The sequence below is a fragment of the Larus michahellis genome, chromosome 5 (assembly GCF_964199755.1).
Source record: "Larus michahellis chromosome 5, bLarMic1.1, whole genome shotgun sequence".
NCBI lineage: Eukaryota > Metazoa > Chordata > Aves > Charadriiformes > Laridae > Larus > Larus michahellis.
The window spans coordinates 39,589,738-39,606,488 of NC_133900.1; the positions used below are offsets into that span (position 1 = coordinate 39,589,738).

At 36.1% G+C, this 16,751-nt stretch overlaps 1 protein-coding gene across 6 annotated transcripts in view; it reads left to right on the forward strand.

The window, feature by feature from the left end:
* LOC141744233 (uncharacterized) overlaps positions 1 to 16,751 on the forward strand; it is a 68,730-nt gene that overhangs the window by 16,800 nt on the left and 35,179 nt on the right. For all 6 annotated transcript variants that reach the window (XR_012587368.1, XR_012587369.1, XM_074589726.1 and 3 more), the window contains exons 9-12: positions 3,298 to 3,494; positions 5,851 to 5,915; positions 8,131 to 8,237; positions 10,893 to 11,004. Coding sequence is in view for 4 of the 6 variants with exons in the window: in XM_074589726.1 (XP_074445827.1) it covers positions 3,298 to 3,494; positions 5,851 to 5,915; positions 8,131 to 8,237; positions 10,893 to 11,004 (481 nt within the window). In the remaining 2 variants the exon portion in view is untranslated. The remainder of the gene's footprint in view (positions 1 to 3,297; positions 3,495 to 5,850; positions 5,916 to 8,130; positions 8,238 to 10,892; positions 11,005 to 16,751) is intronic.

Below are 16,751 nucleotides of genomic sequence, written 5' to 3' on the forward strand. Positions count from 1 at the left end.
GTAATATAGGATGTATGTGTTCTTTCAGCCATCTAGTTACAATACAAATGGAATCCAGGGGCTTCTTGCTCAATTCATTGCATCTCTATGTTTTGAATTGTTAAAAAGTAAGAGAAGCATTCACAGCTGATGTGACCTGGGAGAACGCATATCTTCCGCAACTAAATGAGCGTTCAGGAAAATTCATTGGGTGGTGGTGGACCTTGAGGAGGACACATCCCTCATACTTATCTCAGATGAAGGCAAAAAGTCTTCCTTGATACCATCGCTAACTGTTGAAATAGTCTTGTAACAATGAAAGAGATGACCAAAGACCATAGGTTGCTCATTGTAGTGTTCTTTTCATTGACCTTTGGGGTTGTGGATTTCTGAATGGTTTAAATATAGCTAAAAATTCTTATGCTTGGGCATGCTAGTGTCCTGTGTCAGCATGCCTTTCCTAGGAAGACTTTTGTTTTTCCCCTTTGTTTTGGGGTGTTTTTTTTCTTTTTGAGTGGGGGTGGTGGTAGTGTTAGTGTTTGGTTTTGGTTTGGCTTTTTGTTTCTTTTTTTTTTTTTATGTGTGTTAGAAAGTCTTCTCTCCTTCATACAATTTTTTACAAGCTTTGTGTCAACACTTTGCTGCAAGTGGTAAGAGTTGAGTGTATCTTTTTTTATATAGCAAATATGTCTCAACCTTAGAGGCTAATTAGAAGCTGTTCCAGAAAGTACATTCGTACCTATATGGTCTCCTTCCAGCTACTCTGGCAGCATAAAAAATTCCACCATAAACATCCTCTGACTTTGGCCCTAAGATAACAGGAAAATCAGAGTCTGTCCTTCCTTCTGCATACTAAGGGACCTGAATAATAGTGTTGTTTATATTAATACTCCTTATCTGCTGTCTTCTATGATTGGTCTGTTTTTTATGACTTAGTGTTTGCCAGATTTTAACCGTTTTAGGGGGTGAAATTTCTGTCTTTGCATCACTAAGGCGGGGGGTTTTTTTTAATAGTTCAGGCCTTCTGAGAGTGGAGCTTGGGCAAACTGAAGTCTAATCGGTGTTAGTGGACTCAGTGGTTCAGAGTAGAAAGTTGAGTGTCTACAGTTTACCTTTTCCTCCTTCAAAACAAAGATCACTGGGGAGTAGGTGCGGGAATGTCTCCTAAGAGTTGCATGTGCTGATGACTTGGATCCAGGTGGGTTGCAGCAAGGATATGAGTTGTCTCTGCATTGGAATAGACTGCACTGGGTAATCTGTCTTGATGGAAGTGATTTCACTTTTGGGTGAGTGATTCGAATAAGCTGTGTTGAGCCTGCTAGCAAGGGACCTGGTGGTGTTGCCTTAAGACAAGACAGATAGATGGTAGGGTCAAAGCAAACAAGCGTGGCGCCAAGAGGGTAAAAGCTCCTTAATTCTAGCCTTGTTCACTCACTGATACCTCTGTGTAACACTGGGCAAATCATGATGCTTCTTGTATCTGTCTCCTTACCTGTAAAATTGGGATAATTACATATGTTAGTCTGTTACCCTACAATATAATGTTAAAGACCAAGAACTGAGAGGGTTTTCTAGTGTTGCTGGGTTTTTTTTTTTTCTATGTCACACTTTAAAATGTTGAATGTTACGTTCTTCTTGCTACCATCTTTTCTTCCTCCTCTTCCCCTTAAAAAACTAGATAACTTGTATAAAAAATTGTTGATTCCATTCAATTTTTTGTATTTACCAGGGTGGGTTTTTTGTTTCCTTTTATCTGTTTAGTGGTTTAAATATTTTCAAACACCAGTCGAATGAAGTATAATCTTTATTGATTGATCATGGGCTTTTCTAGGTGTCCTCCAGCTACCATACTTTCAAAGTTTTGTATGCTATCAGTATTAAAGCTGCTGATCTCTGGTAACAGAGCTTGTCTCTTAATCCTGTTTTTTAAATAATGGGGTTATGTTTGAAGCTTCCCAAAGATACGGAATCTGTTCAAACTCCCATGAACTTTTACAAATGTCACTTAAAAATTCACTGGGTTCTTTGCTTACTTCCTTTAAAACTCTGTGGATTTATGTCATACAAACTATGTTCATCTAACCTTTGCTGATAACCAGTTTGCTTGTATGTTCAGCACATTGTTCCCACCAGCACCCAAAAATAATTAATTTCAGGGATGGACTTGATTTTAAGTATGTATGAAGAACCTGAAGGTCGTTGACTTTAATGAGAACGGTGATGTTCACCACCTTTCATTATTAGGACCTTTTTAGAAAAGTTTTGCTCTTGAAAGGGGCTGTATCTCCTTAACTCCTTTTTTTGTGTTCTTTTCGTGTGTCTGGGGCACAAATTACCAACCTCTTGTGAGAGAGGAGTGAGCCAGGTAGCCTTTTTAGAAGAATATTTAGTCTCTATGTTAATTTTTAGGTACTTTTTAATTTTGTTTTTTTCAAAGCCATTACTTATTCTCTCTAAATAACATAAAAGCCTTTTAGCTGGAAAAGCAGGTATGTAGACCTCGTCCACATAACCCTGAAAATTCTGCCCTGCTACTGTAATGACCAACATGTGTGTATTACTACGAGTTGTTTGATCACTTTCTGTATATTACTCTTGTGAGAAGGAAGAACATTTTCATTTAGAAACATGTCTATATTTTTCTATTTTACTGCTTTTCTTTTTGCTGTCCCTCATAATTTTCTGTTTGTTCTGTCTTTTATTATTGTTTTGGCCTGAAGATCTTAGCTTTCATATATCTTTCTGTTTTCTGATTATTAACATGTGAAATTGTCCTTAATAGGTGTGATTGTTCCTGTTTCCTGCTTCCCTTCATCTCCAAGGCTTCCAGCATAGTGTTCTTCCTGCTTTGACTGCCTTTTTACAAATCCAGAGTGCAGGATGCATTTACATGTCTTCACCTTCATGCTGTGTGCTGCTATAGCGAACTAGAATTAGCAATCATGGTTTTACTTCTGAATTTACTTCTTTAATCATAGTCTTCTAATTCTTCCTGCTTCTTTTTACTTTAATCATTTATGTTAGTGTCCTCCTCCAATTCCCTTCCCCACTTCTGTCTGTTTACTGTTGGCATCTTTTGTTATATCCTCACTCCTTTGTCAGGCAATAAAATGCATCCTTTTATTATTTTGGTTAAGCAGTTTGTTCACTGCTTTTTCTTGAGTGTGTTTCTTCAGAAACAACCAGCTATGTTATAACTCTTGATCAGTTTTATTTAATTAGTCATTACCATAAAATTCTGGTATGTTGTTAACTCATTTTTCTTTTCACTTTCCCTTTGTATTTATAGGGTTTTTTTCAATGTTTTTCATATTCTAGGCACAACATAGGTTTTCCCATTGTAGAATGTTCCTCTGAAGGAGAATTTATTCTCTCCAAACCACCAGACACAGGGGGACTAATCTCTTTTGGCACTGTAGCTGAACAGTTGGTGTATGAACTGGGCAATCCGCAGCGCTATCTTTTGCCAGATGTCACATGTGACTTTTCCGAAGTTTCCATCACTGAAATTCCAGGTTAGTCCTCTTACAATGTTAAGAGAGCTGTGTCAGTGAACTGGGTTACCTAACTAAAGCAGTTACTTTAATTTCCATGTTTTCTCTGCATATTTCTTGTTATACCAGTTCCTTAGAGTGTGATACTGTATTAAACTTTTTTTTGGGGGGGGGCTTTTGCTGGAAATTCCTTTAGAAATTTTAACCATAGTCTTTATCTTGCTGGCTGACTGATTTAAATCTTTGATTGCTACTCCTTTTGCTTTACTTTTTAATGCATGCCTTGCACCTACCAAGTCTTTAAACTATGTATTCTGTGTGAACAACCTTGAGCCAGCTCCACTGTGATTTCAGTGGGGTTTTTTTTTTGTTTTTTTTTTTAAAACTGCAGCTCAGGTTTTTTTCTCAAAAAAAAAAAAGTATGTTTTGTACATGTCTTCTCATACGGCATTTGAAATATTAGTAATAATGGAAAGCCGTGTCTTTCAAAGCACTACTTGGTAATAGTGTTTTTCTTGGACATTTAGGTGGATCATCTTAAGTGGTAGAAGCATGCTTACTTAGGTACAGGATTTCTACCAGAGAATCTCTGTTTGAAAAAGTCCATTTGCTGTCCTCGAAACTCAACAGCCAGTAGACTAGAGGTGGATATAATGTATGTTCTGGATTTAGCTTTAAAAACAAAACAAACAAAGAATGCCATGTTTAACACATTTGAAGATCTGTAGATTGGATAAGACAGCTTGAAAAAAATGTGTAGCTACAGTAATTTGAAGTTGGCTTTTTTACTGCATCTGTATTGTATATACTTTTTGATTCTAATGGAACTTATCTGTGACAGTATGCTGAATGTCTTTATAAAACTTAGAACAATTGAAATATCAAAAACTTACTGTGATAAAACTCATAACACTGTAGCATCAAAAATATTTTGCTTCAATAATGTAAGTACCATAAGTACTGTACAGTGTATGTGCTCGAGTAACATAACCAAGTGGCACTCTGATAAGGCCAGCTTGCTGCTTTTAGCCACTAGTCTTTTTTTTAAAAAAAAAAAAAAAAAAAAAAAAACAAAAAAACCAAAAAAAACCCCGAACCACCCTAACCTTCCTATGAACTTTTAGCTTGCAAATGACCCGATATGACATGTTTGAACTTAAAATGAACTTTCACATGAACTTTCAGTTAGCATTCTTAGAAATGTAACAGATGGAAAATGGGCAGATTTCTTAAGTATTTTTAGTTTGAAGTGCTTTGACACGTACACCAGTAAAAACAGGCAAGCTATCTGTTTTTGCTGTTTACATTGCCAATTTTATTGTCCTGCTGGATTAGTTGGCAGTGTTTGAACTGAGAGGTGGTTCTGTTTTCCTTTTGTCAGTGGATGCTATGCATTTTGGTTTGCCGTGTTTTTTTTTTTCTTTGCATTACTCCTTCACCTGAAACATGAAACTTCCAGATATTCACCCTGACTGTAGGGATATTGCTCTGTATTGAGAGAGTTAAATTAACCTTATGTCAGCCTTGCAGAAAGAGTAATGATGATATTTGAGTGACGTGTAAAATTTCTGCTGGTCACATCCACGTTTTCAGATATGTTCTGATTGGATCTCCTCAGAGTATTTGTGTAAAGCTTTCAACTCCTTCCTGAATATTTGCAAGCACAGGTTAGGTACAGGTGAGCTACAGTATAATTCTGTCTGCCTGACATGAAGTGCTGATCCTGCACTGCTAATTTGCAATGGGTAGCACCGATTGATTTTTCTGCAGTTCAAGCTTGAACCTGACGCCATGGCAGCAGTTTTCTCCAGTTTTTGTCGTTAATATTTCTAATACTGAATGCGGTAGTTGCCCTGGGACATCCATTCAGACTGTTCTGTTTCTGTTCTTGACAAAGTTAAGTTATCCCTTCTCTTACTCAGCTATCAGCAAATAAGTTCTCACTGCTTTCTCATCTGTCTTGTCTTGTTTCTTGACCAAGTGAAGGACTGTACTCCATTTCAGCCAACTACAGTAAATTGTATGCTCTGTGTGTGTGTTCAGTAACTGGCTGTTACGTGGAAAATAACTATTGGGTCTGAAGTCCTAAGGCTGATTTGTGTTAAGTATTTTTTAAGTGCAGGAATAAACATTTCAAGCATTCTAATAAAAAGGCTCACTGAAGTCATAAATTTAGTCACCAATTTGTTGTTTGTGTTTCTAAGGCAAGGAAGACTGTGTTGTAAAGAGTTCTCTCTTCTGTGTCAGTACACCTATCAATGATTTTCTTTTTCATTAAGTACATTTGATTAATACGTATCACAAAAGAATGTCTTTGAAGTTATATTGAAGAAGCTTAAATGCTGATTTTTTTTTTTTTTTTTTTTCCCCACAATAGGTTTTGATGGTGGGGCAGTGAAAGTTCATGGAGCAAAAGGATCGCCTCCTTCAACATTTTATAAGGTATTGTCTCTTTCTGTGGAGTGTAAGGTATTCTTGATTTACAAAATTTTATATTTTGGAGAAAATACTAAATATTTTCTGCCACAAACTGCTACCGCTTTAAAATCCTCATCCTCCTTGACCCAAGAATAAAAGAAAGGGGAAAAAGGAAAAAAAAGACAGACCTTATTTGATACATAAAACCGTGTTAATTTGTGTAACAGGCTTATCCACAGACCTCCAGGGAAGGCTGGAATGGTTCTTTTATAGTAATAATAATAATTTTTAAAACATCCTCGCCCTCTGAACATGAGTTTTTCTAAACTTTCACCTAATATAATGAAACCATGATTTTTTTTTTTGTGATAGGCAACCTAGAATTTCAGTACCATATTTTCGTCATCTTTTTGTATTTCCTCAGAATTTTAATTATTAGTTCAAGACTTATAGTTACGTAACGCTGGAAGAGCAAATTTCCTTTCTCTGAGTGATCTGTGTCTGTATTTTCTGCATTTGGGAATAACTGTGTCTTTTTAATCTGAAAATACAAAGACATCTTAGAAGATAAATACAAGCATATTTCTAAAATATGTTTAGTTTTAACAGTCAGACTTACGGTGTTATTGTATAACTGATGGAGAAGTCAGTTTAGAAGTAATTCCTAAAAATGACATAGAATGAAGTGAACAGTTTTGTACAAATTCCATCAATCAAATGATAGCTATACTAATGCTTTTATTATTCTTGTAGTAATTAGTGGAATTTGATACGGGCAAATACGAAGGCAGTGAATGTATGAAGCAGGAAATACTTTTTCTTTCTTGGTCTGAGTATGCGATTTGAAGCGAATATGTTTTGCTTCTCAGCAACTTTCAGCAACTATTCTGTTCAGCAGCCTTGTCCTCCTGCAGTTTTTGTTCTTGACACTTCCATACTTCTGAATATCTAAAGGAAATAACTGAGATTTGAGCTTTTCAGTTGATGAACAATGAAATGGAATAAACCAAACAGAATTACAGTTTGTTTTTTATATAGCAGTAAAATAAAAATAAGTTTTAATTTATTTCTTATTTATTTATTATTATGTCTTAATTAGGGCATTTGAATTGTATGTCTTTAGGAATATTTTTTTAATGTATCTTATGTTTTTTATATTAAATAATGTAATGATACTCTAAAATATGTAGGTTTAGACTTCCTGGGAAATATTTCTATTTTTTGAAACTGGCTGTCCGTGATAAATGGATATATGCTTTGTACACCTGTTTTAGAAGTGATTTTTAGGAAATTAACTTAGTATGTTCAACTTGGCTAGGAAGTGACTGAACGGGCATTATAACAAGCTAGAAGTATTTTAAGGATGTGTAACGTCTTTCAGTAATTTTACAGTAAGTGTAGAGGAAAATTATTTAATTGCGGCATTAAAGGTGGAGTGTAGTTAGTAAAACAATGATAAAAGAAAGTGAGATATAAGGTAAATTTCAGGGAAAATAATGAGAAATACATTACCTGTGAAATAGCTTCTCAAAATAAATATCTAAAACACTGGTTTTTTTGGGGGGCATTTAAAAGTACGTTGGGTAAAGTATTTGAAAACTTACTGCAGGTAAAATATTTCTGGTTGTAGAGTTACACTGAATGTCTTACCAGGTTCTTCAATTTCTGTTTTTGTTTTTCTGTTAGGTAACAAATGTTGAAAATTATCATCACCCTTAGTTCAGATATATCTATTAAAGCTTTTCTACCACTTATAGCCATGCGTTATGGTCATTACTTTCACTGTATTAGAGCTCTGTTAAACAGCTGTAGCACTGGAAGTCTAGCAAAATGCTTATTAGCTAAATGTTTGCAATGTACAGCATGTTCTTTTGTGTTCATGCGTGCATGTGCAATATTTTTCCACACTTACTGTAATGCTCCTGGGAAACTTAAATGTGGTCTATTTCACTGTGATAGATTATTCAGATTTTCAATGTCAGAATGTGTCCTGTGTGCCAAAATAGATAAGTACAGGGAGAATTTAAGGATGACAGTGAGAAGTGCGTCAGAGTTTCAGTTCTGCAGATTTGAACCTTCCTCCAGTAGAATTTTGAAATTTAAATAGTGGAGTAAATTTTTGTGGTGATCATGATGGTTTCTTGCTATTCTGCTTAATGTATGAATAATGATTGTCAGAGAGCATTTATAGCATAGCAGGACTGAATCCCATATAATTTCATAATGCCTTTCTCATTAGGTAAATGCTACTTACCTTGATGGCTTCAGAGCTACTGCTGTCTGTCCAGTGGGAGGTCCAAAGGCAGTACAAAAAGGAAAACGTACTGCGGAAAGTATTCTGCAAAGGTTAGTATTTGAGTCTTGGAAGAGGGTTTTGGCTTTTTCTTTTCAGAGGTGATGAAAATAGAACTGTGACACATGATGGCAACCATATAACCTTGTAGGAAACCTAGAAGATTATAATCTTCCAATTGGGAGGACTTTTCAAGATTTAAGTAGCCTGGGTAGGAAACCTGTTTTCAACATCTAACTACACTTCAACTACATTTGACAGAGTGAGAAAGATCTCAAATATTGTTGAAAATAGGTGGCTGGATAGCAGAGGGAAACCCAAATCAATGAGGGAAAAGGTGTGATTCAGATTGAAATTTATTAGGTGCCAGAGAGAGACCCATGTGAAGCTAGTTTTCACTGATTTTCACAGAACTTCTTTTTATCAAAAATCTTCGTGCTATGAAATGTAGGCAGTTTACCAAGTTTGTGTTTTAAACAAAATTATCTTAGTGCCTTGTAAAATGTGACTAATGATTTTGTTTGCTATAACAATTTTACAATTGTAAAACACCTTGATAATCCTTCAGTCATATTGTCATGCCAGTACATTTGGGCGAGGAGGGATTCCTCTTAAATATAATACCATATCCTCATGTAAATCTCTGAACATTTATTCCAACAGCCTCAGTCTTTCTGGTTATGAGATCTATCTCTCTGTGCCTTGTTTTATATACAGCTTCCTCCCATCTTATTATAGACCTATGCAGCAAGTACACTAGGATAGGCATCTGTCAGAAATGCAAGGTTTACTGGGGCCTTAGAGTGACTTATTGCCCATGTACTGCACTGTGACGAAGGAGGAGCTGTGTGCCTTCCCTCAAGAGACATAGCAGATGAGAGCAGGCTGATATGGGATGTGTAATTAAGCTATAGAATCCCTTTCTTCAGAGTGGTGTGATTGCTAAAGCATGTGTGTCCAAGAGCTACTGAGAAAACCAATGAAGAAAAAAACCCTTCAAGAGCTGTTTAATACAAAGACTGAGGGACTCAGAAGTCTCCAAAAAGCAATCTTTTTGGAAGCTAGTTGATTATTTTGGAAATAGAGTGGTAGATGTTCTCTTTCATTTTTGCTCTTGAGCATTATTTCAGACAGACTTCGTGAATCTTTTGTCTGATTGAAACAGCTTATGGTGCTGCTGCCTCTGTGACCACTAGAAAATTAATTCAGCCTGCTTACTGTGCTGTCCTGAGTAATCCTCAGAAGAGAGGGGTCATGGGAGATAGGCAGTGGCTGGTTAACTGGCTTGATAAGTGGCCTCTAGCCCATGAGGCATGCCTGGAGCAGCTGTGGCTTGTTCTGTGCATTAAAAATCACAACATACAGTATTGCCCATAAATATATTCTTGATCTCAAACACAATCTTAAACAGATTAATGTGTGGAATTGTTTATTCAGCATGTTTGAAATTCAGATTTGTGTACGTCAACCTAGATATAGGATAAGATTTAAGGTATTCTGATCACTGTCAGAGAACGCTCTACCAGCAACTACATCTCATTAGGAAGTTCTGACTCCAGTCCTTCCTCCAATTCCTGTTGCAAGAGAATGTCATAAGGACATGATCTTTCAGCTAGCCAGCTTCCAGTCTGTTCTAAATTTAATTCTGCACAGTAGCCTAATGGCGACAAGTACAGAATAAGGTGCACAAATTTAAGGAGCTTCAATTGTACGGGTCAAATTTGTTGGCAGCCTAAGACATTAAGCAGCTTTGGCAGCTTGTAATAGGTCTTTCGCTTCTTTTCTTGCGTGCTTCTCCTTTATTTATTCATTTTTGAAAGCAGGAGAGATTTGGCAGTATGTGTGAGAAGTCTCTTTGGAGCAGTCTTTGGTGTCCCTTTATTTTTGATGGTTCTCTGTTGCGTTACCAAGACACATGAAAGGGCTAAAAAAATTACCAACAGAATCTATTTGGAACTCAAGTATCTCTAACTGTAATGTTTGTAGATAAGTAACTTAAAATAAATTGGAGACACAGTTTGCAAGTTTAGGTACCTTAAATCAAGTATCTGTCTTTGTGTGGTCATGAAAATAAAGATGGCTTTATTTGTGGTACATGGACCACCTTCATCTCTTTACAATAATTAGAAAATTACGTTTTGTATTTAAGTCCTGTACACTGATTCATTTTTTAGGTACTGATTCATTTTTGGCATTTGAGAAGCATGTTCATTAATCTCAAATATATGCCTTAAAGGTTTCAGTAAAAGTTCCTTGTTCAGTTTGATTTTTCTTCATTGATGCCTGTGATGTAATGAGGTAGTTTATGTATGTATTGGTAGTTCATAATGCCTTATGGCAGAAACAGAGTTAAGAACTGAATTACCAGTATGAACATCAGGAAGACTGCATATACTGTAATTACGTTTCAAGTTGTCTTTGTTTTAAAGATAACAGCAAGAGCTGATATGCATTTATTTGTCTTGCCTGTCATCTTTCAAATAATTTGAATAAACAAAAGTCTCAATTTGAAACCTGGGAGTAAATTCAGGGTCATAACTTCCTTGTCAGTAATTGCTTAATTTGTAATATTCATAATAATTTGTTTAGTGTAAAGTATTCATAGTCCAGTTTACATGACAGAGCTAACTCCTGTGGACTACACAGGGCTACTTCAGGTAATCATTTTGAGGCAGTTCACTAATAAAAAAAATAATCATTTGTTGCAGGACTCGTCTTATTTTCAGTCAGCTTGGGTATGAAGATTACAGTGCAGTTAACATACAGGTTTTAGGGTCTGAAGATACATATGGACCTCATGCTAGAAGGAGTATAGATGGTGTAAGTATTCAGTGGAGTGTTCTTAAACTTTTACTGACCTCTTTTAATCTCTCCATATTGTTATCTTTTCCACAACTTTAAAGGGATTGTTATCATCTTGGGAATTTCATCCCATCATCTTGCAAAGAATTCAGTATCACTACTTAGTGTACAAAATTAACGCTGACAGGGTCTCTGCAGTATTGGGTCTTCCAGAAGCACTGATAGGAAATCTTACAAAAATGTTGTTGTAGTCTGTTCTAATGTTGTTCATCTAAAGAAATATCTTCTTCATAGAAGTTGTTATGATGTAGACTTAAATTGCATTAGATGTAACTCTAAAAGACAACATCATAACGGTCGCAGAGTCAGAAAATGGCAGAATTATTGTTGCCTGTGCAACTTTAAAACTGCCTGTGAGTACTTGTGAGACAATCTTCAGCTATGTAACTCTGTGTTGTATTTTGTGACTGAATAAATTCATATGTAAGAATATGAATGATGGCCATAGGCACTGCAGCTGTGATATATGTGGTCTGTTTTCCCAATCTAGACCATGAAAGTCCTTTTCAAAGGAAAAAGACTGTAAGTCTTGTCCTTACTTACATGCACTTTAAATATTTAGACAGTTTAGTTTGTTCCAAAACAGTAGCATCCAATTCTTCTTTGTCAATGGCAATCTTGCAAAACTCTCAAGGTACACGTGGCAAAACTGAGCTCTGAGTTTGATCTTAGGAGAGCCAATACTTAAAATAGCCAAAAATTTGTATGTATAGGAAACAAAAACATGATGTGGAGAATACTACAGATATTAAGTGTTCTTAGAAATTGGGCAAGTTTTATCTGCAGCTGTTCATTTTAGTGCTTGACCTTCAATTTAATTCTGCACAGCAGCAAGAGTTGCTTCCTGATGAACCAGCTTTATAAGGTGGTCTTTTTCCTTTTAGGACCATAAACCCTGCAATGTTAAGTGTGTTACTGAGATTGCAGAATCAAAATTTTGAAACAACAGGAACAGATGTTCCTGATGTAGAACTTGTCCGTGTTCTGTTTGTACCAGCTCCTTATGATTATGCATTGTAATACATTCTTTAATTAAATTGTTACATAGCAAGTTTTCTGTCTCATTGTATGGAGTGAATAATGATTTGAAAAAGAGCAGTTTCTTCTTCCTTATTGTTCTGTTTGCCTTGATTACAGTACATTAAATAAACTTTCCAAATAAAGTTGAGTATTGGTAGTATTTTCTGTATTTCCAGCCTCAACTCCCAGGTCTTACACTAAAAGTAAATGGAGCGTTATCTCAATTGTATGTGCTTTCCGTGTATGCCTGAAATAAGACGTGAGAGCTGAGGCTGAAATACAGGAAATCACTCTGTGGCCTTCCTCCTTCACCTTGTTCCTCCAGCAGTTCAGAAGAAACTAACAGCAGGAGTTTTCTTCTGGAAAGCAGCAGTAGTAGCTTGAGAAAAAGGGGTAGGGAGTGGGGTTTTCTTTTCCCTTTAAAATACAAAGTCATAGAATCCTAAGGAAAACATCTACCTCCTGGGGCTTCAGGTAGGAATAATGTAGTCTCTTAAACGCTCTTTCCTGCCACGTCTTTCTGTACAGAAAATTAGATATGTTTATTTGGCTTGCAAAGAACAGTGCTCAAAACCAGAGACACGTTATGTTAGGCCGTATATTCACACACAAAGAAAACAGTTCCTGCTTTGAAGATTCTATCATCTAAATTTAAAGAGGAGAAGCAAATATGTATATGAATACCAAGACAGGATAAGTTGAACAATATTTGGAGCTCCCTGTAGATGTCTGGTGTGGCTGGACTAATGCTCACACAGGTCTGTCACCCTGTGTGCGAAGGTTAGTCTTTGCAACTGTGAATTTACTGTATATCCCAGGCTTATGTAGGCCCATATACTGTAGTCCGAGCTGCTGTGTGGAGTGTTGACTGTTCTTGACAACACAAAGTATGCTTGAGAAATCAAGAAATGCTTGACTCCTTTCCATTCTCAGTCTTCCTTGCCGGTTTATGTGGTTGTTGCTTGCCACTCTGGTAGCTTGCTTTGTCAGCAGGAGCCCAGCATGAGTAAGAAAGGGACCTGAATCAGCACTGAGTAACCCTAGTGGTGTTTAATTCATAATATCACCTGCTCTGTGGGTTTCTGTTGGGAAGGAAAAAGGGTTATGACAGTGTCACAGCGTCAGTGAGGTCACGGTTTAGAAATACTGGATGTGCTTCTTGTGAAAGGTATCTATTAATACTACATCAGGTATTAAGAGTTTGCTGTATAAAAACTGTATGTGCTGTGTCTGCTAGTTTTCTACTAACCCTTTGTTAACCAGTTTACACCACCTTGTTGAGACTTGGTGAAGTATAACTTTTGTTTTGCTATTTTTTTTGTTTTAATTGTGGTGCTCTTAAGATAAATGACTTTAAAATAGTCTATATATCCAGTTTTAATACTGGGTTCACCACTCAACAGAATTCAGCTAATTATTTTCATAGACCACTGTATCTTGCATCTGTGGGCAAGGAAGTAAACCTAGAACTTAAATGGAATATTGAAGACATTGTGCACTTTAGAACCAGGAAGCAGATGTGGATGCATAAGTATGTTTTCTTCAAGGGTATTTCCTATTAATTGTTATTTGTAGTAATTTAATGAATCTCTTGGTAGCTTTGAGAACACTGAATGTTTTAAAAAAAAAATGCATTTGTTGTGGCATGGCTGCATATTTTCTGTGTAGCAATTTTTTGACACTAATCTAGTAAAACTTTTTTAAATTGGAAAACTTATTGGTTTCTTATTTATATTACCTTAATCAGGACATCTGTTTCTGTATTCATTGAAGGAAATTTCTACACTTTCAGTGAAACATGATCTGGTGGAATAACATAACATCTCCTACCTTGGCTCTTAAACTTTTATTTTAGGCTTTGCCTACGTGAGTATTGAGATATACTAATAAAAATGTGAATCAAGTTTGCAGGATTTCCAATGTATGATAATATTGTGGTAGGTATTTTCCAGGCTGGGAGCTTAGACGCTGAGAAATGAACTGTGTGTGTCTCCCTGGGAGTATGTCTACATAGGGGTACTTAAGAAAGATGAAAGCAATTATATTTACCCCTGTGTTATCTCAGAGTACCTCTATGTAGATATGCCACTAGAATAGGAAGTAGAGAAAATTCATCCTTCAACTTCATGAATATTTAGGACTTAGGTTTAAACATACTAAAACAAGACTGGGTTTTAGCTGATCACCAGCTAGGAAGTCAGGAAGTTTTCCTCCCTTGGTGTAAGCTGACGTAAGTGAGCTTGTTTGTGTTGGGGTTTTGTTGTATATTTGAGTTGGAATAGAGGATTTAGTAGTCCGTTAACATAACGGTCTCTTTGGGATACTCTTACAGTAACCAGAATGCTTGGTGCAGCGTATTACAATACTTATTATAAACACAATTTCAGCAGCTGCTGCTAGGAAATACATCCATGTTCCTACATTGCTGAAGTTACTTAAATTCCTGAAATTGACTTGAGATTTTCAATTGTTGGTGTGTTCAGCAGTATTGCTTTTGGGAAAAATGTAGTGTATACACACAGGAAAATGATACTAATATACAATATCAGTATTTCAAAAGTTAATATTCAATTTGGTGGTTTATGTAATGTTTTCAAAGTACGCAGCTTTACAGAAATGTGGGCAATTGAAGTAAGTAATACTAGGAGTTAGAACGTGTTCGAAGACAGGCAGTTTAGGAGTTCAGATACAGCATGTAGCTTCTCAGATTATTTTGAAGAGGAAAAAAATTTTAAGCGTAAAATGTTTAGTGAAGTCTTAAAATTTGGGAGGTTTGGAAAAGACAGTTTGTTTTCTTATGATATTGTTAAGTTTACTAGAATTCTAATGAGTAAATTTTATATTTTGTTAGGCATAGTAGTCTAGCATTTTTCACTGCCAGCTGTGTAAATTAACAATTGCTTCAAGCAATTTTAGAGTTCTTTTTGACATGACTTCTGGTTCTTGAAATCAGGGACACCCATTCAACTCCAGGTAGTGAACAAACATCAAGAAGGATGAGACATGGTTTTGTTTGATCACAGCTTTAATTCAGTTCAGCTAACAACTGCCTGCATATAATAACAACTTCAAGGTGTTCATCTTTTCTCTCCTGTTCTTATCTGTTAGAGGAAAGATGATGTTAGCATGAAGAAAGGTTCTGCTGTTTTTTCACTGTTAAGTCGTGAAAAATTTGGTGCTGTGTAGGATCATGCTGTTCTGTGGCCTAGAGGGGGGAGTGGCTCCATTCTTTAGATCTGAACAAAAAACTCTGTCCCTTGTGCTCCACTCCTCAGCCCCTGTTTTGAAGTTGGGGCTGTTGAATTCTAGCAGCATCTGTATCCTTCCTGTCTGCTGAGTATTTAACCTCTGATGCTTTCAGAAATGTCACTGGTTTCTGTATTTGTAAAGAAATAACCAGATTTTAACAAAAAGCTTAAAAGTGCTCCACTAGGAGGAAAAATGTTATTTTAAAATATTCTTCTAATTTTATGCATAATTGAGAATCTATTAAATGCTTCAGAAATTACTGTATGTAAGGAAAAAAGTTGGAATAAACTAAAAATGGGTTATTTAGTCATGTATATTCATTTCCTGGTATAGCAAACGTCTGGCATAGCTTCTGAAGGGCTTGGATCTTCCAAAATACAGTTGTTCCTTTCTTCCAGGAAAACATCCTCTTCAGTATCCTAGGTAGCTATATGTTCAATTTTCCTTTGCTTTTCTACATTTTTAGTCCAACAGCTACTAAATCTTTAAGAATTCTTTGGGCAGGGCATTTTTAGAGAAGTCCTTTATTATGAAGTCCTCTGAGCTCTGTAGAATAACAAAAAAAACTCCAAAAACCCAAACTTTTTTATATTTTTCATGCTTTCATTAAATTTATCCTTTCCTGTTGATGTAAAAAAGGACATAAACACGGGAAGAAATCCCCTAGTATCTTGTAGTCAAACTCTTCCTTTTTTTAAATTTTACATTGATTAAGTAAGGAAAGAATTTCCTGTAAGGTTACCAAAGAAACTTACTTTATGTTCATTAACAAAAAAAGCTGACTTCCAGAGAGCTGAGTGCCAGAGGGAAGAAATACCTTGCTGCAGAACTCCATGGGTGGAGTAGTGCTGTGTGAGAAATTCCTGACCGGTAGATTTTGAGACCTTGTGCAGTTCCATTTTATACGTATGATGGAAATGGTTGTGCCTGTGCTTTGAAACAAGAGATACTTAGGGACAGACTTGTATTTTGAGCAGATTTCACATTTTTAGATATACAACGGTAGACTAAAGGTGGTTCTTACTGGTGGATGCAAATTTTCAAATAAATACAGTCTTTGCCCTCATTGGGACCTAATGTTCCCTCTAAGGCTTTTGCCAGAGTGTATTGATTCCAAAGGTAGATCTTCCAGTGGCAGAAAAGAGATTTTTACAGAAATAAAATCTTAAGTGAGAGAGAGTCCTTATCTGCAAGGGCGGGTGTGTTAGTTGACTGTAGAGTAGGGAGCAGAGTATTGACTGGGTTTACCTTTAGAGGAGTGTCCGCTCTTTTCTCTGGAAACACGGTGGCTTTTACAAATTCTATTCTCCCATTTAACTCCCAAGGATTAGGTTTGAATTCTTTTCCCTGAGCAGATCTGATTACCTCTTGATGCGAAGAGAAGTAAACCTGGCTCTCTAACTTGACCCCAAAGTATTCTCAGTGCACTTAAAATA